The 27,381-nt window shown below is 36.5% G+C and overlaps 1 protein-coding gene across 1 annotated transcript in view; it reads left to right on the forward strand.

The window, feature by feature from the left end:
- The window catches only part of LOC137252805 (uncharacterized), an 80,480-nt gene extending 64,504 nt beyond the window's left edge, over positions 1–15,976 (forward strand). Inside the window, exons 2-3 of the mRNA XM_067788884.1 lie at positions 11,784–12,461; positions 14,755–15,976. Coding sequence (XP_067644985.1) covers positions 11,784–12,461; positions 14,755–15,717 — 1,641 coding nt within the window. The 3' untranslated portion in view covers positions 15,718–15,976. The remainder of the gene's footprint in view (positions 1–11,783; positions 12,462–14,754) is intronic.
- Positions 15,977–27,381: the final 11,405 nt, after the last annotated feature.

Here is a 27,381-nt window from a genome sequence, read left to right on the forward strand (position 1 = left end):
GATGGTATAGCTTAGGGATGCTAATATCCGTGACACTGCCCTCCACCTAAGTCTGATCGTCCCGATCAGACAAATCTCTCGATCTAAACGCTGCTAGCATCGCCAAATGTACCACTCTTCTACTCCGTGGTTTCTCAATGCTTTGTATGCGGTAGATGGTATCACTGATCTTCTTCACAACCTTGTACGGGCCTTCCCAACTGCACCGAAATTTGGATGGAACACCTTTCCGCCGGTGAGGGTTGTATAACAGTACCAAATCTCCCGCCAAGAAACCTTTCGAATTATTTTCCTTGTCGTACCTGTGTTTCATCTTACTACTCATTATCCTGGATCGTTCCCTCGCACTCTGTTGCTTGACCAATGAAGAACTACTTCGCAGAGCTTGCGCTGGACGGATTTCCTTTGCATAATCAGTATCGTTCCGACGCTTCACAACAGTAGGCTTGAAACCACCCTTGCATTCTTTCTTCGTTTCAGTACGTCCGTTAGGGCTTTTCAATGCCAATATTTCTCTCACAGGTACCTTCGGTTTTGATTTGTTTGGCCCATTTGTTCCATCAACCTTTACCTTTGAATTTCGTGGCCTTCGTCGAGTCTTCTCCACCAGTACCCGATTACTGCTGAACCCTTTTTCCAAACTAAAGTTAAGTGGCACATCTTGGTTCTCATAACACATCACCCTTCTCTGCATATCGATCTTGATGTCATGGTCAACCAAGAAATCCACTCCCAATATAACTTCATCAACAATCTCTGCCACAACAAATTTGTGTAGAACCATGACCTTCCCAATCAATACTTCACATATCACTTCTCCCTGAACTTGGTTATACTCGCCAGTGACCGTACGGAACTTTGCTCCAGGTAACGGTTTTACTCTCCTGTTGACCAAGTCAGATCGGATCAAGGAATGAGATGCGCCCGTATCTACAGTCAGTATTCGTTCTTTGCCATCCACATTCCCTCTGACGGTAAGACTGCTTGATTTCCTTCCAATTTGCGACACAGATATCACAGGGCATTCAATAGCTGGATCTAGCTCTCTACCTCTTACTTGCTCTTGCTCATCTCCTCCAGCTTTGCGTTTATGGCCACCCACATTGTTGGAACTATTAAGACCAAGATCGCAATGACGTGCTATGTGACCGGACTTCCCGCATTTGAAGCATTTGATAACTTTTTCACTTCGCTTTTGCGATCCTTTCAGTGCCTCCAATATTGCGTCTACCCACTCTGGCCTTTCTACTTCCACACGGCGTGCTTTGAAAACTGGCTTACACAGAAGCGACGCTGTTTCCTGAATCAGAGCTTGTGACACCGTTTCTGCGAATGTTGGCTTTGGGTTTGCGTATGTAGCTCGCTTTGTTTCGACGTCCCGTATGCCATTTATAAAGCTCTGAATCTTTACCCTTTCGGTGTATTCCACGGGTGCGTCCGCATTTGCGAGATGAGCCAACCTTTCAACATCTGAAGCAAACTCCTGCAAAGTCTCATTCGCTCTTTGGTGACGGTTTTGCAACTCAATTTGGAATATCTGTTTCCTATGCTCGCTTCCATAACGTCGTTCTACAGCAGCCATCAATGCTTCATAATTGTTCCGCTCTCCTTCGGGAATCGTCTGTAGGATTTCCGCTGCTGGCCCCTTCAATGCCACGAACAGTGCAGCAACTTTATCTTCCGCATTCCAGTTGTTAGCTGCCGACGTCTTCTCAAATTGTAGCTTAAAGACCTGGAAAGGAACAGAACCGTCAAAGGATGGTGTTTTTACCTTTGGATTACTCGCTGAAACTGCTGGACGATTTAATTGTAACTGCTGAATCCGATCTTTCAAAGCATCCATCTCAGCTTCCATTTTATCTTGTCGTTCACTAAAACCCTCCAACTCCGATGATATGCGATCCTCTTGCGCTTTCAACTGCTGAGCCAACTGAGATATCATATATGTCTTCTGTTCTTCCAGTTGCGATGCCATATATGTCTTCTGTTCTTCCAGTTGAGATGACATTTGCGACGACATTTCTGAAATACGCGTTTCTTGTGATTCCATTTGTGATGACATATACGTTTTCTGTTCTTCTAGTTGAGATGACAGTTGAGATGTTATATCTGTCTTTTGCGATTCCAGTTGAGAAGCCACTGTCGATGTTTGAGCAGATATTGCAGCCAAAATCATGTTCAAGTCTGTGCTGGTAACCGTCTGCGATGTTTCGTTTTTCTCTTCAATTTTTGTTGTCTCCTCGCCATCAAGGTGAAAGACATACTCTTCCACATCAATTCCTTCTGCTTCCATTGCCTCTCGTAGCCGTGCCTGAAGTTCGAGTTTAACGCCGCTTGTATTCAATCCACGGCTCTCCAACTCCTTCTTCAGTTGCTGGATCTTTAATTCACTGAACTTTGCCATATCCTTGTTGTCTTCTGGAATTTATTCAACAATTCCTCTTCTGACACCAATTGTAACGAATTTACTTGCAAATCCTCTTATTTGCCCTTTTGCTAGGTTCGTATCGCTAAACTGTTGAATAAATAACTCCAATTTGTAATAATGCAAAATGGCCTTTATTAAAGTACTTCACAATAACACTCAGACTGTGCAACGAATAGCTTGTTTAATAACCACACTGATTGATAGCTCAATGAAACTCTACTATTCAAAATAATACTGCTATTGCTCGCTAGATATCGTCTTACTCGAAACTGCTTGACAACTCAAATCAAATTGAATTACATTTTACTCGCTTGTGCCGCTTTTATAGTTTACGCTGCATACATCTAGGCTCTTCTATTTCCAGAACCTACCAACTATTTCGAGTGTTTATAGTTCTCATATAGTTTCTACTTGTTTACAATTTTCAACTTTTCAGCGTCTCTCAGATGTATGTGAGTTTGTAGTTTACAGTCTCTCGCACACACATAGGCGTATAAGTAAATGCATCTGTGTGTGACATCTCTCGGCTGCCTTATATATGTGTATATATGATTTGATTATTGACGTGAACATCGCTTAGCATCGCCTTAGTGATGGTATAGCTTAGGGATGCTAATATCCGTGACAATATTAAATATTTTTTTCGCAAATAGCTGCAGTTGTCAGAAAATGCTGTCCGTTTGACTGATTGACTGACAGCCATAAGTATGACATATGTATAGGTCATCAAACTTGTGTCTTCAGGGATGTATGTTTGTACATTAAGGAATTCATAAAATGCATATCTATGTGTGTGCCATGACATGCCAGTTTGCAATAAACCGCCAAGCCATTCCAAAACAGACAACTGAAATCGAATCGAATCTACACGTTCAATGCATCTCGCATACATACATATAAGAAAAAGGTTACACGCCGCAAATATTGATGCCTGAATGGAAAACCATGAAAAGGAAATACCTATTGTGTAGTGCCATATCAGCTGGCATTGTAAAAGTGGAGTATCCTTATTGTACGCTCGTTATTTTGCCATTTTTCAGTCTATACACTCGACTGATCTACTATTTAAATATGTACGTATAAAAGTAGGATCTCCAACCACACATTTTTTATATAAAACATCATATTCGCACTGCGATGTCGGACGTTTTGTTGTCTGCACTATTTGTGAGTTTCAGCTGAAGTATCCTTTTCCCGCTTTTCATTCGCCTAGTTTCAATTCAGAGACTTGTATTTGTTTTTAAAGTGGAAATGTCTGCAGTGAAATATAAAAAAGGCCTTTTGATATGCTTAATGAAAAATTGGTTTTGTGAGAATATTAATTAAAAGTAAATACAAACAACCATACCTACACACATGCAATACTTGTTCATCAAAATTACTTTCTATTTTGAACTTAACGAAACTTTTTTCTGCGCCGTCGACGTTTGATGGCTTTAAGAGAATGCTAGTCATCCCATTTAGGAACTTTTATGTGTTATTAATTATTTCCGAAAATTAATGGCATAACTTCATGAACACTTATATATATTCTAAGGACCTCAGTCCTACCAGAGTCTCGTCCTTCTTTTTGAAATTTATAAAAATTTTACGAGAATTTCGAAATGTTTAACCCAATAAATATTAATATAGAAAAAGTTCAAGTTAGTCATTATTCGCCCTTAAATGCTGCCCAGTTTGTGTGCTAATGCTGATTATCTGTCATTCTTGGACAGTGAAGATACCTTGGGTGGTGTTTTGGAGTGTAAACTTCACTACTAAATACAGGGGCAGGGCCATTTGAATTATAAGCTTATACAACAAAAACGAAAATCGTTCATCCTTGCTTCCAGACTTCAGTCGATTGCAGAAGTACCTCTGGTATTGTCTGACAGTGTTATGTATATATTATTATTAATTTAATTGTCAAGCAAAATGTTTACAAACTTTTTAATTTAAATACATATATATTTACCTTTTAAATACAAGAATTATAGTTAAACTAATAACAGGACTCTAATGATTTGACTCTTAAAAGTAAACTCGTATAACAAAAATCAAATACTCCCTGAAAGTTAAGGTGGTATATTTTACTAATCGAACCATAAAGTGTGTGGATTTTAGTCTCCTCATATGAAAATATTTCCTTTTCCGGAATAAATTCTATGCCCTTTAAACCTCTGGAAAGAAACAATACCCACAATAAAAAAGGAACATATTCATACCCCGGTAAGGCGAGGAAGAATTGAGAAACACATATGCGATAGTGGCCTAATGAACTTCTTCGCAGCTCAAAGTAAGCCAAAAACTCAAGTTACTTGGTTACACCATATAATGGCTTGCAAGTGGAAGTTGCCTTGAGGCGTTGGATGTGATGTTAGGGAATACAGTATTCACTCAGATAGCCAAGCAGCAGTTAACGTTTGCTTTGAACTGAACAATGGTGTGCTCGAAAGTACACTGGAAGTGCTTGACCTCGCTCTAGATAAGCTAAAATAATTTTAGGATAAATAACATCTAGTTTCCTGGATAAAACAATCTTCAAGGTGACTTGTGATGAAGATCTTTTGGTTCAAATGCATACTTGTGAATCGGACGTGGCGGGCTTGAGAGAATTTGCAGTTTCGCTCAGCAGGCATTACCCATTGTCAATGGGTGGGTGATTGCAGCAGGTTTGAAAAACTGTGTCAGCATCCAGATTGCTTTTAAGCCAAAGTTACACGCGACTCCCTGGCATCTCAGCTTTCCTCTTCTGCAAAAATTTGATATTGGACTTTTGGGACAGTGCTCACTGGACGTGACTTGACAACCGAATTTACGGACTGCGTAAAAGATGGTGAGAGCAGGCTATTCTCTTTTCAGATTAAATGGCTGTCGTCCTATTAAGATTTGTGGCAGCTTAGCAGAAACTGCCTGCTTGTGTATTGAACATAAAGAGAAAATACCTTTTTTTGGGAAGAGGAAATCTTTTATTAAGACTTTGATAGTAGGGGCTCAGCTAAATTCATTTATTCCTCGTAATTAGCGTTTTGACAAGGCTTTCTCTAAAGGGAGTAAATGTGTTACGATTCATCATACTAGGCACTCCTCTTGCTTTATCCACATATTGGATAATGAGGTGGAAACTTCAAGTCGCTTTGTCCCTTAACTATGTAGTAGTTGTTTCATAACAGGGCGAAGGTACCTAAAGGCATATAAAAAATAAATGTAAGGCGCGATAACCTCCGAAGAGATCTAAGGCCGAGCTTCTCTTCCAATTTGCGTCGTGCTCCTCTTGATTTTTCCCTACAAATTGGCCGGACGGGACCTACATGTTTTTTATGCCGACTCCGAACGGCATCTGCAAGGCAGATGAGTTTTCACTGAGAGCTTTTCATGGCAGAAATACACCCGGAGTGCTTGCCAAACACTGCCGAGGGGCGACCCCGCTTAGAAAAATTTTCTTCTAATTGAAAAATCTTATTTCTAAAATTTTGATGTTGTTTTGCCCGGGAGTTGAACCCAGGGCATACGGTGTGATAGGCGGAGCACGCTACCATCACACCACGGTGACCTAAAGGCATATACTTCCTTAGATATACGCAATAATTTTCCAAGATCAATGTCTTGTTATCACAAAAGCCGTGTACGATGGGCTTGTCCTAGCCAAAAGCAGTTGCTACTTAACTAACTCCATTAAAAGTATAGCACAAGCTTCAGTGTGAACGAATACGACTACTACGCACTGGGTAGTACCAAATTAAATCCTTTCATCACTTTGAATCATACCCGAATTTGCACATAGAGATACAGTTTCAAAGCAAAATACGTGTGTAAGCCTGTGTGGAGATTAGGCCTTTGCTTTGAAAAAAGTCGAATACAAAAGTCAATAGAAATCCTTATGTTCCCTTATTATATTTTCAAACAAATTTTTTTAGTCATATGATGATGACGCTGACTTATCCTCATTTAAGCTACTCATTTCTGATTTATCTCTTTTATTTTTCATATTGAATTTTGATAATACTCGGAAGTCCTTTCATCACTCATTCATAATGCCTCATCCTTTCATCACTCATTCATAATGCCTCATATTGTCACAGAAATAAGTGTAAATACACACAAAAATCGAATATCGCTCAACACATACTCAAATACAGTTACAGAAATACCTGAAGTCACCATATGTAGGTACTAAACAAATTATTTTCTTTTGAGCTCACCATCATTTTACATAGATTTCAACAAATCCTTTTTGTTATGGCTCTTTTTTTTGTTACTTACCTTGAAAAGTGAACGGTTACTGACACTGCAAAAAAACGTAAAAGAAAATCCTAACTACCAAATAAGTAGTTGAAACCACAGAACAAAGCTAAGAGTACACAGCTGGTTGTATGGGACTTCTGTTGGTATGAGGAGAGTTGTACCCAGGTATTTTTGCTTTTCTATACAAAGCTACATTGAAAGTATGACAAAGATAAGAACTGAATGCGAGAATAGTGAAATAAAATGAAAATAATAAAATAAAAATAAAGTTTAGTAAGCAAAGAAGAATATGTGCAAATATATAAAAGAGCAAATATCGCACACTAAATGGAGTTTGCGTGCAAAAAGGATATTTGAGCTCATTTATTTCTAAACAAAAAGTGTGTGACACTTTTTTTGTCGTTAGATTGAAATTGAGTGCTTTACATGTATGTAAATAAATCAACCTAACAAAAAAACATGTGGCATATGTAAACGTTTTATAACACCAAGTGCACGTGTGACTTAGGTACTACATACAAATGTGATTGTACATATCGCACAAAAGACAATTAAATCCCTTTTAAGAGACTATAATGTGATTAACCTTTTTACTAGCTTTTTTGTGTGTTTTGAAATTTATGGGTTCCATAATCATTTTCATACTCTTATTCTGCTTTAAAAGCACTTTGATAAAGACATGTACATTAGACTGAGTCAATTTATTAACCGATATCGCGCCATCGATTTTTCGATGGGATTTGGGCTCAGGAAAAAAAAGTTCCACTACGCATACCCAAAAACTAATTTTCGAGCCTGCAAAAAAATGGAGAAAGGGTCAATTTTTCGACCAAAACACTCTCCAAAACCCAAAAAATATTTTTTTTCAAAAAACTGTTATCGCCAACGTTTTTATAACGAACAGAAAAATAGCATTAGAAATTTTTATCAATGTCGTCAATCAACCTCTTTTTTATTAATTTAGATATCTTAAGGAAAGTCTATGAATTTCGTAACTAAAATTTTACGAACAAACCTTAAAAACATTTTCGAAAAGATTCGAAAATTCGAGAAAATTTTATGAAATTTTCGAAATTTTTTTTTGGATTTCCCGAGTTCTTTGAGCATGCAGTTTTGTAGCCCAACCCATTTTAGTCTAACAAGATACAAGTTATAAAAAATAAATAAATAAAAGGCGCGATAACTTCCGAAGAGATCTAAGGCCGAGCTTCTCTTCCAATTTGCGTCGTGCTCCTCTTGATTTTCCCTACAAATTGGTCGAACGGGACCTACATGATTTTATGCCGACTCCGAACGGCATCTTCAAGGAAGATGAGTTTTCACTGAGAGCTTTTCATGGCAGAAATACAACCGGAGCGCTTGCCAAACACTGCCGAGGGGCGACCCCGCTTAGAAATTTTTTTTCTAATTGAAAAACCTTATTTCTAAAATTTTTGATGTTGCTTTGCCCGGGGTTTGAACCCAGGGCATCCGGTGTGGTAGGCGGAGCACGCTACCATCACACCACGTTGGTCTCCGATAGTTATAGCCCACACAGCATTTAGATGATAAATTTTTGAACTTTCCTTCATATCAATACAATTTGACTACTCCTTGCGAATAAATACTGAGTTTTCATACAGTTGAACAAAATAAATAATAAAATAAGATTACTTTTAATGATCAAAAACTTGAAAATCATTTTTCGATCACTTTTTGAAATAATTTTCGAATAACTTTGATGAATAAATTTTAAGATTTTATAAAAATGAACATAGAGAATAATAAAACTTGTTTGCTTTTGATGATCAATAACTGAGAACAATTTTTCAATCACAATTTGGAATTTCTTTAACTTCGGTGATCAAAAATTTAAAATCATTTTTCAATCAACTTTCTTAATAGTTGCAGACTACCTTTCATGAATAAATGATAAATTTTTTACTTGTTAAAACTATACTTCTCATTGAAAATTTGATTTTTCTTCATTAGCTCACAATTTTTCAATCATAAAATCCAAAAATATTACAAATATATAACACATATTCAAGACTAAAAGTAATATAAGTGCTGCTGCTAACCTAAGATGTCTTCTAGCATTTCTCTAGATGCGGCTTCCCAGAAAAGACATACTGGATGGAACCGATGTACGGAAGTTGTAAGGTGTTTAACCGCTGGTAAGTTAACTTGATCGACACACCTGGACCCGGCTTCAACATCCTCCATGAGCTATGATTGTCGAAAACATCTAGTTATATTTAAAGAATGATATGAGACATAGTAAAATCGTGATTTTTAAAGTGACGTCGTTACCATGATCTAAGATGATGATCATAGATGATGTTGGATGTTGTAGTCGTGTGTGTGTACAACGGTCAAATTAATTTAACCTGCGGTTCAAAAAGCTTACTTCCGAGCTTCCAGATGCTTTCACCCCCTGATGGAATATGATCTTTATATAGGATTTGGTTATGTATTAAATATGATGGAAAAATGAATCACAATCTTATTCACAAATGATTCCAAACCATCATATAATATGATTGAAAATTGTTCTTAAATGTGATCAAAAAATGACTGTGAAAAGTAATCAAATGTTATTCCAAAAGAAGTAAAGTACAATCTTCCAGTAATATCAAGTATGATAAAAAGATGAATAAAAAGTGTTTCGAAATATGAATCATAAATGATTATTCAAGAATAATCACATTTATGGTACATTTTTCTCCCGACGATACGTTAATTTTTGAACAGAAAATGCTTTTAAATTTGAACGTTTTTAATCATCTTGGGGTGTGATATTTAAATATTTTTGATCAAAATTTTCAAAAAATGCTGGCTGGGAGGTACCTCGAAATTTGCTTCAGATTTTAATGGAGCAGTAAAATCTAAAACCAGTTCGAAAAATTTTCAAAAACTTTGAGAGACCTATAACTTTAATTGTTTAAACGGTTTTATTTAGATTGACTCTGTGTAGCGAGCGGCCGTTGGTTACGAGTTTTGTAATTAAAATTTACGTAACTTTCCGATAAGCTACAAGCTTGAAACTTCTTCCCTTTTCTGCCTTTTACCCCCCTTCATCTCCCTTCCCTTCCCTGAACTTCCCTTCCCTTCTTTTTTGTACCTTACCCTCCCCTTCACTGTATCTATCAGGTATTTTTTCAACAAGGGAAATGACCACCTTAGAAACTCATAAATAATCCTAAAGTAAATTGCCTTTATCATCTCAGAAAACTGTAAGATAATAAGTAGTAACATACTTATGAATTTCCATTTCATGTTGAGTTTCTTTTAGTATGTCACCAAATGTGTAGGTACCTTTTCTATAAACAAACATCATAGTGTTCGTGCTATTTTCCATTGAAGCAGCCGGATTTGTTGTCAAAACTAAACCGTTGTAAGACAATTAATAGGAGTGAATGTATAACTCACGCACAGGAGCACACCAAAGTTGAAAAGGAAGGTTTTTCTTACTTTGATGATTTTGCGACAGTTTTTCGTTTTGTAATTTTCAGCCTCCATTGTGAATACTGAGAATTTTTTGCAATTTGTAATAATTTGTCATTAAAATAAATGAAAGGGAAGGATCTGTTGATGATTTCAAAGAAAATAGTGATAAGGTAACTGCCAGGCAGAAGTGTCAGAATATATATAAATATCCTCAATAAGAAGCTGGAGATGACGGCTGAAAGAAAGGTATAAATATCGAGGCAGACTCCTGCAGGAATGATAAAGACAGCCTAGTAACTGAAGTGTCGCTTGTACTTAATCTGCGTAGGAAGTACTTCTCGTCATTATCTAGCAATGCGAGTGAGATGATAAAACAGGGAACCTTGAAACGGCGGACTTTCCGAGCTTCTAAAACACGGGGACTAAAAGTTGATTAAAAGAATGAACAAACTCCAATACAAAATATGGTCAAATCAGCGCAAGCCTCCAGATTAGAATTTAATTGCCCACTCTGCAGGAAAGACGCATCCGCACACCACGAACTACCGCAAAATCAGTTGGAACAATATCACGTATAAGGTTTTTCTAGCAAATTTTGCGAAAGACTTTACTCAAAGTCAAAGGATTTATTAAATCCTATCAGTAAGACTCCAGAGTAAATCTAATTTCGATCCAAAATACGAGACGCAACATGTCACGATATCATAGCCGATTTCAACAGCCCGAAAAGAAGTTGGATAGCGCGGAGTTCGGAGAATGGTGCCAAAACTGCTGGTATATCAGAGACCGGGGAATCGATGAACTGATGCCTGATTCCAAACCCATCTACTGAGATGGTTTGACGATGCAACGGTTTAGGGAGGTACGAATCTTAGTTGTATTAGCTCTAGGCCCCCTGACATGAACGAAAGGGTATAAATAGATTGTGTGTTATCAAGCAAGTGATATGTTCACACAAGACTTTATGAGTCAGATTTTCCCTACCGAAAACTGAGTTATCGATCCCTTTCATTAAATGCAAATGTTTGTACTTAGGCATAAGTCATGACAAACAATTTGAGAAGTTTATGTACTCGGGGTAAACGAAGGTCACGCCAATGAAATGCTGCATTGTGTCTGTACTTTGTTGATCACTTCTACAGAGGTGCCATTATTCATGATTTTATTGAAGCACTCTAGCAACTAGGGATGCAATTACTAATCTGCTTGTAATGCCAATAAAAGAGGCATAACAATTTGTAACTCCCACTGAAGGTTCAAGTATATATAATCAAATAAATTCTAGAGTATTAGAATTGAATGTAGGCGTATTTCGTGGAGTGGGTTAATCGGGTAAAAAGTTGCTTTAATTCGAAGTTGAGTAAGCAGTCTTAAGGAAACTGAATTCCCCTCAAGTCTACATCTCCCATACGTCTTTAAACTTACGAAAATTTGATGCGCTCAAAATCGTAAAAAATTTCAGAAACTTTAATATGACTTAAAATGAAGTATTAAATACTCCTTTGAAACTTCATTCTCACAGCCCTTGGCAAGCACTCAAAAAATGTCCAACTAATTGCAAATTTTCTTAGCAATTTCCTTGAATTGCTCTTAACTGCAATGAAATGAAACCCATTAAATAAAATGTTTATAACACTAAAAAGTTTGTGACAAACAAGAGAATTTCAACATCACCATTTCTATTCTTTTCTGTTCTTTGCAGCCGCTACAACAGCAATTTGACGCAAATTGTCCACTATCGTACGCCGAATTATATCCGGATTGTGTTTGTCATAGTATTGAAGCCACAGCATCACCGAAAGCCGCCAACACATCAGACGGTGCAGAAACTACAACAACAATGACAAGCCGCAGCATAGATTTGGCCTTGCGCAAATATCAACAATGGAGTAGCAAATTTCTAGCAACAACAACAACAACCAACAGCAACAATACAATGCCAGTGCCAATAACAACAACTGCTACAACACAGCAATTTGCAACAAATTCTGACTGCTGTGTCACTCAATTGTCAACGTCTTCATCACAAAAATCGAACTCTTGCTCCTATTCGACCAACCCTTCATCTACTGCCACTTCAGACTATTACAGTCGACAAACAATGATTGGTGGCAATGTATCAGAGGTGGTGTATAGTGAGGAGCGTGAACAAGGGCAATACTGGAACATTGGTGGAGATCGAGAGTTGCTCGTTAGCGCGAGTAAAAGACCAAAAGTATATAATTGTATGAAGGACTTTTTGCGAAGGAAACTCTTTCAACAGCGACATGCACAACAAGATGAGCAACAAAAGGAACGGCAGCAAATACAGCGGGCACAGCTGGAGGCAACACTTTGTAAAAGTGATACAGAGGAGGATGTGACCAGTGATTATGATGAGGTAAGTAGGCTTACTACGAATACTGGCTATAGTACTATTTTCGGATTTATATACTCAGTTGTGATAGCTTGTATTTTATAAGTACTAAACTTGAATTTTTTTTATATCGAGTATTTCGAGCTTATCGCAAGCTGGTAAAGAGGATTCTTTTTAATCGATGTTTTTTCCATACTTTTCGTGCATACGCCTTTTTATAATCGTTTCCCCAGTGAACCACAAAATGGGGACCTGGGTTGGTTGCTGTGCCGCCCGGACACCAAAGGTCCAAGCCCAAGTAGCTCACGGGGCATCATTTTGATGCACATTTCTCCTGGAAATAATTGCTGCTGATTTAGTATTGCTAGTCGGTACTCCATTCGGACTACTGGGGCAAACTATGAACCTTGTGTTATCTTTTACAGAGCTTTTATCTACTTCCTTAAGTTCCGGCAGTATATAACTGCTCATAGTTAGAAACCTAGTGTGTGCTAGAACGAGGCATTCACATAGGGAGTGTGCGACTCGCCGCAGCTCTTGCAAATTCTACTAAACACGATATCTATTCTCTCAGCGTGCATACCAAGCGGCCAGTGGAACATGATTGTGGCAGTGAGCGTAAAGTGTTCTGGGGGACCTTACTGGTCTCCATTCTTGAAAGCAATTGGATGGATTGAAATTATAAATAGTTACCTATTGGATAATACCCTGATATAGGCATGATATTTAGGGGAAAATCAAATGGTTGGTTGACGACTCAAATTTAAAGTACGTCATTCTGCAGATTTCGTAGTTCACAGGGGAAAACATCGAAAACCTTTACGTCGATGTTATCCTTTGGTAGCGCTTCTGTAAGTTCATGATTAATATCATATTGGGATACTCAGTATTTTTTGGAAATCTACCAAGAATGATGTTCATATTATATACACTTTTTTATTCCGCTGATATAACTGGAATATACAGCGGCCTATATGGTTGGTAAGCCTTCATATCTAATCCGTGACTTCACTGCACCAATTTCATTTAGAAGGCATAGCTTTCTCCTGTGTTGACATCTTCAACGCTGACTAGGGCGGTTTCTGAAAATTTACTGAGAACTGATTCATTGTCTTCCTAAACGCCCTAAACGGGAAACCTAATTCAGCCGTAATTGAGACAAATCCCGTCTTCAAAATACATAAGCGTGAAGTTTGAATTCTTCCTTCATGAAGAGGGTCTCAATTAAATGTAAAACACCTAAGCATAATAAGTGAAAGAGTTCCAACAGAGCCTCACACTTCTTTTCATATGGCTGGTAACAGCATCTTTTTACTGATTTTTAAAAATCGCATACCTTGAGAACCTAGCTCTCTTTCTGCTCCAATCCTTGTAATAATATCACAAGTGGCCACTGACTAATATTTCGCAAACCGGTAAAGCAAAGAAAGTCAAGTTGGTCAATGTCTGGTATCTTTTGAGTACTCAAGGCTATAGAAGTCATATTAAGCTTATAGCATGCCGCAAGTACCATTAACTTCCGCTTAGAAACACACAAACTTCTGGTACAGTTCCTTATCACGCATGTTTAGGATTTTGAAGAATAACATGCCAACTACCTCAGTGATCCTTGGAACTCAGGAATGAATAAGCTTAACTATGAAAAATTAAATATGGAATCCTACAGGATGATATCCTATGATTAAGACTGAATAAAGAAATATGAAATAATTTTATATATTACTAGCAGAACCGACAGAACTTGTTCCGCCCTAACCTTTGTCTATCTGCAAACCTTTTAAGAAGTGTTTGCTTTTTACTCTCCATATACCGCTCTCCCCTTTTCCTTATGCTTTTATTCACTCTCCTCCCCTCTGTCTTGCTATTTCTCTGCGTCTCTTTCTCAGTATTTTCCCTCACTTCTTTTCTCTCAAGCTCCTCCCCCTTCTCCCTCCCCGCTCCGTTACTCAGACTCTTTCTTTTTCCCTCCTTTTACTTCTCTACAGTTCTTCTTATTCCTCTCCATCCCTTTTTCCCAGTTCCGGTCACACTGTGACACGAGAATGTTAAATATTAGCTATATCACCAGTTCCATAGAAGGCTAGCACAATTCGTTATTTGCACCAGGAAAAGGTTTTAATCTTTGACTTGACTTTTGAGTAAAGGTGGCAAATATCAATACTTATGAATTTCAATCCATTTACATATAGCTTATATAGATACTGGGTATATAATAGTTAGTTCCATCCGAATTAAGTAGTTCCTACAATCTTTTCTAAACTTAATTTGAACCCTCATTACCCAACTTTCTTTTTTCTGACTCTCTTCCACACAAAAGGTTGATATGCTGGATTCATCGTACAATGCTGATGAGGAAGATGCAAGCGATTGCAGTAGTCAATGCACGTTTCCATTGGAAAGTGACATTGAGGATGTCGAACAAATGAAACAACAAAACACACACATAGAACAACAACAACAGCACAATAGCAACCACAGCACTGCACCACAAAAATCGATTAGTCCGCAAAAATCTATGCTCTCGTTGAATTGTTGGCAAAACATGACGCACTACACCGACTCCACAACAGAACCGGAAGAGCAGGAGGATCAAGCGCCTAATGAGGCCACGTCAGAACGGCAGGCACAGATATTTGACTACCAAAACGTCAACGATGATTCAGATGCTGGCATCTCAGATTGCTGTCAATTAATAAGCGAAAAATCAAGCCCTTCGAAACTGCGAAAACGACAACAACAAAAGCAAAAATCATGTCAAAAGCAAAAACCAAAACAACAACGAACGCGCTACAACCGCAACGTGCACGATGAAGAAGAACTGCTCGCAAGCAGTTGGTATCAACCGCGCATCACAACCAAAGCCGCGCTTGAATACCTACAACAAGCCGCACCCGGTACATTCCTCCTACGTCGTAAATCCCGCACCTATGAGCTATGCTTGCGTGCCGAAACGAAGGTGAAACATTTCATAGTCGTCGCAGTGGCCGACAACCATTACAAGTTGAAAGGCGCCAAGAAGGAATTTACATCGTTAAAGGCATTGGTCACGCATCATTCCGTTATGGCGGAACAATTGCCGTTGACTTTAACATTGCCGCGCGAATACAACAACAAAAGGACATTCTACGCGCCAACCAGCGGAAAATGCGCCGCCAAGTCACTGGCGTTCGAAGTGAGTGCTAGAGCATTGAGATCCTTGCGTTATGCTGATGACTTCGATACGTATGAATCGTTGAAAATTTTGGGTTTACTGCCGGATTGGCAATGCGAAGCGAATTAAATTTGAAACAGCGAAACAACGAAGTGGAAGTGGAAGTAGGGAGCAAATTTCGCCGAAAGTTTTATGAAAGTTTGGCTAAGAGGAATAAAATAAAATAAATATAATTCAAAGCATTTAAGTAATAAGTAATTGTAGATTGTTATAAGTGTTGTTGTGTTGATGTATCAAAGATGTACAGTAATGATTAGAATTTTCGTATAGATTTAAGGGTTCGTGTTATTTAATTTTTAAGTATTTTAAGAAAATGTTAAAACATTAAGTTTAGAACGTCAGATATTCAATATGAAAATTAATTAGTAAAATGAAAAAAAAATAAAATACGAGTCTATTCAATGAAGACATTGGCAAGTCTGTGATAGACAAGAAACGTAATACAATGGCTACATCGTGATAACTTTAAATCATGTTAGATAGACAAAGACATTTGCGGAAACGTAGTTCGCTTAAATCAGCTAACTGAGACGACATCGTTAATCCTGCTGATAAAGTTCATACCCGTTGGTGAAGCCTTGAAAGTCCGACCAAATTTCCCAGCTGAAGCTGCTACCCTAAAGAGAGAATGTGATTTTATGACACAAGTTAACCCTAAGTGGCCCAAATACTTACTTACTTACGCCCTGATTCTAGTGTGGTAACAACATTCTTCACCACGGTAACGAAATCATGTGGCAACTTTTACACCCTTTTGGTATTCTACGCGCGAAAATAGCCGGATAATTTTTTACCCACAAAAGTAGGTGGTTACATCGAAATAACCACACAACAGCTGTTGTTTAGAAAAAGGCAAAACTGAAAAATAAAGAATTGTAAGCGCAAATAAGTAAAGATAATAGTAAAAAAGTGTTGCCTCTTGCGATACATATTTGTTTACATTATGTACTTTCACAGAATAAATTGCAATATACCTATGTAGAAACTTATCATGCATAATATGCATCATTCGTTAACCTCGTATCTACAAAGACATTTTCGGTAAAGCGAACACGGTAACCACACCATGTTTTCATTTGGGACCAAAATTCATCGAAAAAAAGGACCAAATTTTGTTTTATTTTATTAGTATAAAATACAAAATTTTAGGATGTTTCCATATAAAATTTTACTAAACATAGTAAACTTTTCCTTTAATTCAAGTTGAACAAAGAAATATATGTGCACGCAACCAAAAATGGTACTATATTTTGACATAGGATAAGTCTATGTCTTCCACCAACAAAACGTTGTGAACCTAGTTTTGGTCACAAAGCTCTTGGTTCTAGCATTATGTTGTTGATTGCAATGAAATAAAATGTATAGTGCAGTTAGGTTTTAGCATATATGAATTTGGGAATGCACCTAGCCTTTGGCAGCAATATAGGAGTATTACATATATGGGTTTTAGTAAGAAACGGTTCAAAATTTGTGTTCTGGTGTTGCCGAACTATGTACGTGGAAAACTCAGTAAATCATAAATGAAACTATGCAATTTTGTTAGTGCTATTTTTATAGGTGCTTACTTTTTCCCTTAACGTTTAAACTTCATATCAGAGCTTAGATTCAGTAAGTGCGAGTTTTGATCCTAGGCCTCAGGGGTTCTGCTAGCACCTTCGGGAATAATTTTATACAAAACATATTTTCCGAAATCAAATCTCTTTTGCATTTGCTTCCTTCTGTCTTTGAGTTAAAATATTTCTTGTGCCAAGATACTTAGTTTTTAATTAGCTTGCGTGGCTTAACACCACAATATTCCTGGAATTCCTTGAACTCATTGAGCTGGGTGAGAAAGATTTAAATATCAACGTGCCAAACGAGAAGTAATGCATAGAATTTCTCTGTATAAGGTTTGAACGTGTTAGGCTAACGGCAGAGTGCTCGCTATAAGCTATGCTAGGCGAGAAGCAATTTTTATTTTCATATATTTTACATAGTATTGTATAACCGATCGAAATATCTAGCCGTTATTAATATTATTATAAAACAAGAGGTTTTTTTGATTAGTCGGTTATTTCATCAATAATTAACGACAATGTGTTTGCCAACACTTTTCTTTTTAATGCCCGGCATAAATTATATCCTAGGTGAAATGTTATTGCTCTGGTACGTTTTATTGACTGAGCACTTTTTTATGGTGAGAGTTCCATCAAAATTATATGGCGGCTAACGAAAGTGTGGCGAATTTTTGGGCAATATTGTGAATTTTTACCTGAATGAAAAAGAAAGAAAAGTACCAATCGTGGCTACTGCCTAAAAGGACCAAAATTGAAGAAAAGGGACCAGCGGGCCAAATGGGGTTGGAGGGGACCATTTTTGGCCCAGATGGACCAAAGTGGCAACCGTGAAAGCGAAGAAAACTACCTTTCAAATTTCTCCACAGACACTGGTGGGTTTTTCCCTAATGACAGCGTAACCACTTGGGCCAGAATCGCGGATAAAAGAACTGGTAACGATATTCGGTTACATAATGTTCAGCTTATAAGTATGTACGTGAAACTTGGAAAAATAAGCTACCCGATCCTATCTACATTAAGGAGGTGGTTTCAAACTATTGATGGCTCACCTGGTTTTACAAAACAGGCTTTAGAGAATTTCCTCGAGGACAAAAGACAAACAGCACGTATTGGTGAATGTCGTAATTGATTAAATGGCTGTTAGGGAGCAAAAGACGTATAATTGAGGCGGAATAGATATGGCTATAATTCAAGAAAGTGAAGAAAATGACTTCATTCCCATCGCAAACAGCGCCTTCGTAATAATGGCCGTTTCATTTAACTCCAATTCGAAGATACAAATTGGATATTTTTTAATACGTTCTCTACGTGGCGAGGAGCAGGCTTCTCTAATGATCGAAGCACATTATGCATTGCATAGCTGCGGAGCTCGGGTGTATTCCATTACTTTTGATGGTGCACCAACAAATGAAACCATGTGTACGATGTAGTTCATTAGCCAATTTCAGCTATGGACCAAAAATTTAATCCAACCTTCATAAATCCTGCTATATATTTTTTTATTAAGTATATAATTTTTCGGTCAATTTATTAATAGTATTAACTAGGATTTTTGTTAGGCTATTTTAACCATTTGGCGTTAGATGCAAATAAAACAATTTATTTCATCTTTCAACCCGACGTTTCACTAGTCTTTCTAGCTTTTTTAAGGGTGATCTATAATTGGACTATTTTAATTTTTGTTAAAACCTTAAGTCAAATTTCGGTACCATTTCATAGTGGTATCATTGTCATGTATCAGTTTTTTGTAGATTTAGTATTAACCATACGAAGAATGGGGTTTTTTGAAATTTGGTTGAAATATTCGAAAGAATTGAGTTGTATTTTACTTAAGGCTGATTTAAGAGAAGTAGCTGAGCATTCGTTAAGAAATTTAAGTCAACATATTTCAAAATATTCGTCCAACATCTATGAGAAATGGAACAGCTCTGGAAGACATCGGGAGCGATTTTGTAATAAAAACTCAGAGTGGCTTTCGGGAACAAATTTTAAGTATACAATTACGATGGATTCAACCAGCTTCATCTTCATGTAACCCAGGACCCGGAAGACCACAGAAGCACTTTCTGCTTTCCAGTCAAAAAACCAAACGTCGTCGAGTGAACGACCTACTGCAATCCAGAAGTGCTGATGAGTTAGTTTATGTGGCGGAAGTATCAACGCGGATGTCCGGCAACAGGAATATTGCTAATATTACAAAAAGTTCACAAAAAACCAAACAAAAAACGACGAACAAGGTAACATGTGAGCAAGGTACAAGATGCTTGAGCAGTGTAGAAGCTTTGGCACACTACGTAGACAGCAAGTCGACGACTAATAGGTACAAAACAACTCGGAAGTGGAGTATCAAAGCAGGCCATAAGGTTTATCCATCAATTTATAGTTTAAGAAAAGCTAAGGCAGAATGCTACCCAAATGAGATTGATGTGGGTGAAACAAGTGCTGCAATTAAAGTTCAAGCCGTATTAGATAAAACCCTTGAACGTTTAATTTTAGCAAATTAAGAAATTCAAGAAATTGTAGGTAACAAACCAACACCTACATCTGTGTCATTTACTTTAATCAGCAAGTGGGATTGCGATGGAAGTTCTGGTCATAGTACATATAAGCAAAAATTCACATGCAGTGCTGACACTGATTAGTTTTTGTTTATATTTTCTCTCGTTCCTCTTCAGTTACAGGACGAAAAGGGTAACATTGTTTGGCAGAATCCTCGACCTTCTTCTACGATGTATTGTCGTCCAATTAAATTAATTTTCTCTAAGGAAACAAAAGATTTTATTGGTTCTGAAACGAACAAAGTTTTAGAGGAGCTAAATGCTTTGTTGCCAACAAAGTACTTTCTCGAAAAATGCGAGGTCTCTGTAAATCACAACATGCTCCTAACAATGATTGACGGAAAAGTTTGCAATGCTTTGACTGAAACTTCTTCCGCACAAAAGTGTTATATTTGTGGTGCCACTGCAAAATATATGAATGATGAGACACGGGTTTTTATGCCTAACCGAGATAATCTTGGTTTTGACTTGTCTATTCTCCATGCCTGGATAAGATGTTTTGAATGCTTGCTTCACATAAGTTATTGCCTCAAAGTAAAAAAATGGCAACTTAGGAATGAGGCAGATAAAGAGAGTGTTAAGCAACGTTCCAAAGAAATCCAGAATAAATTTAAAAGTGAACTTGGATTGATAGTAGATAAACGAAAACCAGGTTTCGGCAATACCAATGACGGCAACACTGCTCGTAGTCCTGAGATTACGGAATTGGATGTAACGCTCATCAAAAGATTCGATACTCTCCTTCGCGCCTTAGCATCTGGGTATAATATCAATATCCAAAGGTTTGAGATATTTGCGAGTGAGACGAAAAACTATACACAGATCTCTATCCGTGGTTTTGTATACCTGCTACAGTTCATAAAATCTCAGTGCATAGTACTGATATTATAAAATTAGCACAAGAAGCTCGTAACAAAGATTTGAAACGATTCAGGGATGATGACACACAAAAGCAGTCGCGTTTAGCCACGAATAGAGATCTTATGAATATGTTACATATAACATCGGATCCCTTAGTTAACAGCTTAAGGGAGATACCCAAGAAAAACTTTAAAGCCTGACTTCAGAAGTCTTACATTTACTCTCCTCCGATAGTGTTGAGGAGTCAATAAATAGCCCAGTTGTTTCAAGCTTTCACAGTAATGATGCTCATGACTATTCCACAAGTGACTCATCGAATGACAGTGACGATATTGAATGGTAACATAATTATAATAGAAAACTTACGCTATAACTTTTTCCTTGATCAGTAAGTAGTAAAGTAAAGTAAAAAGAAGTAAAATTTTAGGAAAAAATAAGAAAAAAGGCACATATGGCTGAAAAAATATTATACTTGTAATAAATGACTACATATGAAACTGAAAATATCAGAAAATAATTTTGTCCAGCTAGCTTGTTCTACACGAATCACTGTGCGACGGGTGAATTTGACTATGCATAAGTTGAAACATTGTGGCAACTTTCTCCTTATGTGGACGAGGTCGTACGTTATATAGCCGGTTTTGTATCCTGGAAGTTATACCACAAATTAAAATGCTTAACTTTCAGAGAACAACTTATTGGCCGTGAAATGCCTAGGTTATTGGCTTTAAAAATCAGGACCCATTTATTCCGCCAGCGATGTTATAAGTCTATGTTTACAAAGAGAAAAAGTTATAAGACAAAACGTACAAAAGTTTGATAAAACTAATTAATATTAAATTGTATTTAATGATTCAACCATTTTATGGAAGATAACGTTAAAGTTGAAACCTTTTTCAGCAATGACTTTTTAAATGGTCACCGATGCCAACTTTGCAGGTACGTTATAAATATATATATGGACACACCCCTTTTTTACGAAAGTACAAAGCAAACCGAAGATAAAGCATATATGCAAAAAAAATTAACAAAATTAATTTTAATTGCCCAACAATAATGTAAATACATTTCCGTGTATATGTAAACAATATGCCTTATTATTAATGAAATTGTTATCAAATATAACTAAATAGTTTCATTTAAATGAGATCATTTCAAAGGTAAAAAAACCATCTGTATATGATTTTAGTACTGGTTTGCAACTAATATAATCTGTTCCATAATAGTAAAAACTGATTTTACAGGTTTTCTCTTAAAATCGGAAGAATGAAACAAAATTTCAGCTACAAAGTCACAAGTTTGCATTTCTATTTTATTGTGTTTTTGGGCCCATATGTGCTTGAACCGCTCCTGTAATGGTCTGACTTTTCTAACTGTTTAATACTTTAAAAATATTCATGTATACTATTACAAGCTCAAAAATTTGTATAGGCTATCTCGTTTTGATTTCGAATTCAAAACACATTGCGAGCATATCTATTAGCAATATAGGAGTAATACGTATATGGGAGACAGTGTAGTTTCAAATATACGATTTATAAGATCTTAACTCATGAAACTTGCAATGTATACAAAATTTTAACAACTAATAACAGTCACTAGAACTCGGGAAAATATTTATTTAAGCACAGCTGAAAATTAGACAATGGTATCTTGTACAAATTTGCCTTAAACAAATAATAAAATTTATAAAAGTGTTGTATTTCAATTCTGCGTCAATTTGTTAAGATCTATTATTAAAACTACCTCTAAAGGCTTTTTGTAAATATTTATGGCAGGTTTGAATTTAGCAGACAAATATTATCATAACGTATACATGTACATTTATGCACACAAAAAAATTTAGTGCAGTGTTAACACTTTTCGGAGAAATATCAAAACTTATTTGTATTAGTTATAATGACTAGGCGTAGATGAGAGCAGCAAGTAGCAGTGGTGTGGTGATAGCGTTATATACCTTTCACACCGAGCGTCCTAAGTTCAAATCCCGGCCGAATGAGCTTAAACTTTATTATCATACCTTTCACGAAATTGTATTTTTAATTTGTCACAAATTTCAAGAAGAGATGGGTCCACCAATAAGTATACCGAAATGATCAGGATGACGATCTAAGTTGATTTAGCAATGCCCGTCTGTCTGTTTGAACGCAAACTTGTCCCTCAATTTTTGAGATATCTTTTTGAAATGGGTATGTATTTGTGTCCGATCAGACATTTGACGGAACCGAGCGGATAAGAACACAACAGCATATATAGTCCATATATCCGTATTTTTCAGAAAAGAGGTTTTTTGTAATATCTTCCTGAATTTATCACACAGACTCTCAAAATTTACCAGATGCTTTTATATATGGGACATACCATTTTCTGTAAAAATTGTAGAGACCGGTCGTATATACACTTATGGACAAAACCAAGGCTGTGTGGTGCTCTATCGAAAACAAATTTTGTGTGGTGATATTAATAACTTTAGTTACTTATACTAAATATATGTAAATGATTACAATTCATCCATTTACAAGAAAACTGTATCATAATAAAAAAATTTCCTTGGTCAAAATAATAGGTGTATGAAACTTTTCTTAGAAATCAAAGAATACCATTGAATTATAATTCCTTATTCCACTGTTTTCTTAATCACTGGTATCTCCTCCATGTTTAATATAACTTTGCTCATTCAACTGGACATGACTTAAAATAATTTTTGGCATGTTTCCAATGGAGAGCTATCCCATCCCAAACCTTCGTCTAATGCCAAAATAACCCGGTTTTTGTGAAATGAAAAAGAAGGCAATATTCTCCTAAGGTCACTCTGCAATTTCTGAATCGGGTTGAGGTCAGGATATTGACCTGGCCATAGCATACATGTCGCAATTCCATTTCTGAACCACTCATATACCAACCGAAAAGTATGTTTTGTACCGTTATCTTAGTCATAACTCAATCTGAGTGGGGTGTTTTCCTCCACATAAGGCAGCTTAACATTTCGCAATATATTTATTCACTCCCCTCCCTGCTTCTCTTTCTCCCTCTCCGTCCATTCCATCGCTTTTTTTGTCTCAAGCTCCCCTTCCTTCTCCTTCTCCCTCTCCCGCTCTATCTATACTTATCTTCGTTTGATTCTATTACTTTCACAGCCCTTTCTCCTTCCTTTGTTTTTCTTCTCTATAGTTCTTTTAATTCTTCGCCGTCCCTTATTGCCACTTCCAGTCCCTGTCCCAGAATTTTGTGTATTTTTGAAAACTGTTTCATAAAAAAAAATGTTGTGTATAGAAAAAAAATTGGGGGGACCCCACTTACTATTTTGGGGTATGAAAAATAGATAAGATCCGATTCTCAAACCCACTCAACATGGTCACAAAATTTCATTAGAATCGGCCGTTTCGAAGGGGTTCAACCACAAACACTGTGTCACGAGAATTTCATATATAAGGTAATCTAAATTCTGTTTAAAAAATTGTTTTTTCAGCAGTTTTTGGGGATGAAATTAACACTGTTTTAGAGAAAGCCAGCTTTGAAGTTTTTATAGTGTTTTTCAAATATGAAAAACTTTCATAACGTTTTTTTATGATATCACTGTTTGGATTGCCAACGTTAATATTATAAAGAAAAAAATGGATGCTTGGATATTACAGTGCAAATCAATATATTCTGGAACGGTTAGCATTTACAGATATAATAATAGCAATATTTGGACGTTATGGCAGCATACTACCCTAAAGTGGCCCAATGAAACCAGGCATATCCTAAACATTTTTTTTGGGCGTGTTTGATGGGCAGTGGTTTGCCATCTAAAATTTTTCAGCTACAACAGAAATATCACCAGAGTCCGAGCTCTCGAAAAAAAATGCGATTTTTTCGATAGTCACTATCGACTTAATCGGTGGTAGCGCCTAGCGATTTGTTTTATATCCTACTTATGGCAACCAAGAAAATCGATAGTCTCAACCGAAAAAAAGTTTATGTTGGCATAGTCAGCCTATTTGTCCGTGGGATCATCATCACATGTTTTTTTTTTTTGTATTAACTCTCATTTAAAAAAATCTATTTTAATGAAATTCATCACACTACTTTTTCTGATGACGACTAATACTCCCGTTAAAAAAATACTATTTGAAAATAAAATGTATTTCTGTGACAGTTCAATACTTTACGAGACACTTCCGTTATATATAAGGCTACACTGCTAAAATCTTATATGATCAACTTCATAAGGTTGTCTTAAATACTCTATTTGACTATCGACTACGACTACTGAGGCCATGCGAAAATCTTTGCATCTTCTTCAAAAACGGCTGAAGATATGATATTATTTATAACGATCTTTACTCTTCATAAGACATTTGCCCTAGAAAAAAATCACAAAATCGGTTGCCACGCCTACTTTCTATATAAAAATGAAAAATACACATAGAAATATTTTCATATCCAGCTCAAAGTTTAAACATATAAAAATCCATAAAGCTGCATGGTTGTCACCCGATCGAAAAATACGGCACAGAGTATAGAAAAAAATTTTAAATATTATCCAAAATTCAGCCTAAAACGGAAGGCTTCAAACCCGGATCAAAATTCTGCCAGAACGAAAAGGGCGATCTGGTAACTAATGTTCAGGGAGTGCTCAGATTCTATAGGGAAGTAATCTACGTCTTCTTAAGTAAAGGCAGCGCTATAGCACCTAGCTATGTTGATAATAGTAAACCCGCTCTTCACAATAATTGCTAGCATTCCACGGTTGGTACGGAACAAATCGTACACACTTTTTTCATTTTGAGGTCTTAACTAAAGAAAAACTTTTTCAAAGTATTTATGTGCACTTTTCAAATTTCAATTTTCCCTACAATATATATCGTAGCGTGATCCACCTCATCCAAAAATCCTGGGTTCAAGCCCCAGGCAAAGCAACTTCAAAAATTCAGAAACTAGTTTTCTCAATTACAAAACTTTTTGTAAGCGGAGTCGCCCCTCGGCTGTGATTTCGAGTGTATTTCAACTATAAAAAATGTCTAACTGAAAATGCATCTATCTCGCAAATGTCGTTCGGATTCGGCCTAAAACCACAATAAGGACCATTTCCACCAATATGTAGGAAAAATTAAAAGGAGCACGACGTAAATTAGAAGAGAAACTAGGCCTAAATTCTCTTCTGGAAATTTACCCCAGTTTACTTATATTCACATACATATTCCAGGAACAGGTTTAGTCTACACAGAAATAAAGTGTTCATTTTTTCAGCTTGTTAATATGAAGGTATAATAAAAAGGTGGGTAAGGAGTTATTGAGAACTATTTGATTTTTCAATTAAATTTTCTGTACCATTTTTATACTCAGTTGAGCAGAGCTCACAGAGTATATTAACTTTGATTGGATAACGGTTGGTTGTACAGGTATATCAAAATCATCAGTATCGAAAAAAAATTCGATTGAGCCATGTCCATCCGTCCGTCCGTCCGTTACCACGATAACTTGAGTAATTTTTGAGGTATCTTGATGAAATTTGGTACGTAGGTTCCAGGGCACTCATCTCAGATCGCTATTTAAAATGATATCGGACTATAACCACGCCCACTTTTTCGATATCGAAAATTTCGAAAAATCGAAAAAGTGCGATAATTCATTACCAAATACGGATAAAGCCATGAAACTTGGTAGGTGAATTGAACTTATGTCGCAGAATAGAAAAATAGTAAAGTTTTGGGCAATGGGCGTGGCACCGTTCACTTTTAAAAGAAGGTAATTTAGAAGATTTTATTTTTATTTTTTTTTTTTTTTTAATTTAGAAGTTTTACAAGCTTTAATGTGGCAGTCGTTGAAGATATCATGATGAAATTTGGCAGGAACGTTACTCTTATTACTGTATGTATGCTTAATAAAAATTTGCAAAATCGGAGAACGACCACGCCCACTTTTTAAAAAAAACTTTTTTAAAGTAAAATTTTAAAAGAAAAGTTAATATCTTTACAGTATATAAGTAAATTATGTCAAAATTCAACTACAGTAATGATATGGTGCAACAAAATACGAAAATAAAAGAAATTTTCAAAATGTACGTGACTCCGCCCTTTTTCATTTAATTTTAATGCCATATGTCGAACAAAACATTACCAATCCTTGTGAAATTTGGTAGAGGCTTAGATTCTAGGACGATAACTGTTTTCTGTCAAAAAGGGCGAAATCGGTTGAAGCCACGACCAGTTTTTATACACAGTCCACCGTCTGTCCTTCCGCTCGGCCATTAACACGATAACTTGAGCAAAAATCGATATATCTTTACTAAGCTCAGTTCACGTACTTATCTGAACTCACTTTATATTGGTGTAAAAAATGGTCGAAATCCAACTATGACCACACCCACTTTTTCGATATCGAAAATTACTAAAAATTAAAAAAATGCCATAATAATATACCGAATACGAAAAAAGGGATGAAATATGGTAATTGGATTGCTCTATTGACGCAAAATAAAACTTTAGAAAAAACTTTGTAAAATGGGTGTGACACCTACCATATTAAGTAGAAGAAAATGAAAAAGTTTTGCAGGGCGAAATCAAAAGCACTTGGAATCTTGGAAGGATAACTCTTTGTGGTGTTACATATATAAATAAATTAGCGGTACCCGACAGATGATGTTCTGGGTCACCCTGGTCCACATTTTGGTCGATATCTCGAAAACGCCTTCACATATACAACTACCACCACTCCCTTTTAAAACCCTCATTAATACCTTTAATTTGATACCCATATCGTACAAACAAATT

The sequence above is a fragment of the Eurosta solidaginis genome, chromosome 5 (genome assembly GCF_040869045.1).
Source record: "Eurosta solidaginis isolate ZX-2024a chromosome 5, ASM4086904v1, whole genome shotgun sequence".
Classification (NCBI taxonomy): Eukaryota; Metazoa; Arthropoda; class Insecta; order Diptera; family Tephritidae; genus Eurosta; species Eurosta solidaginis.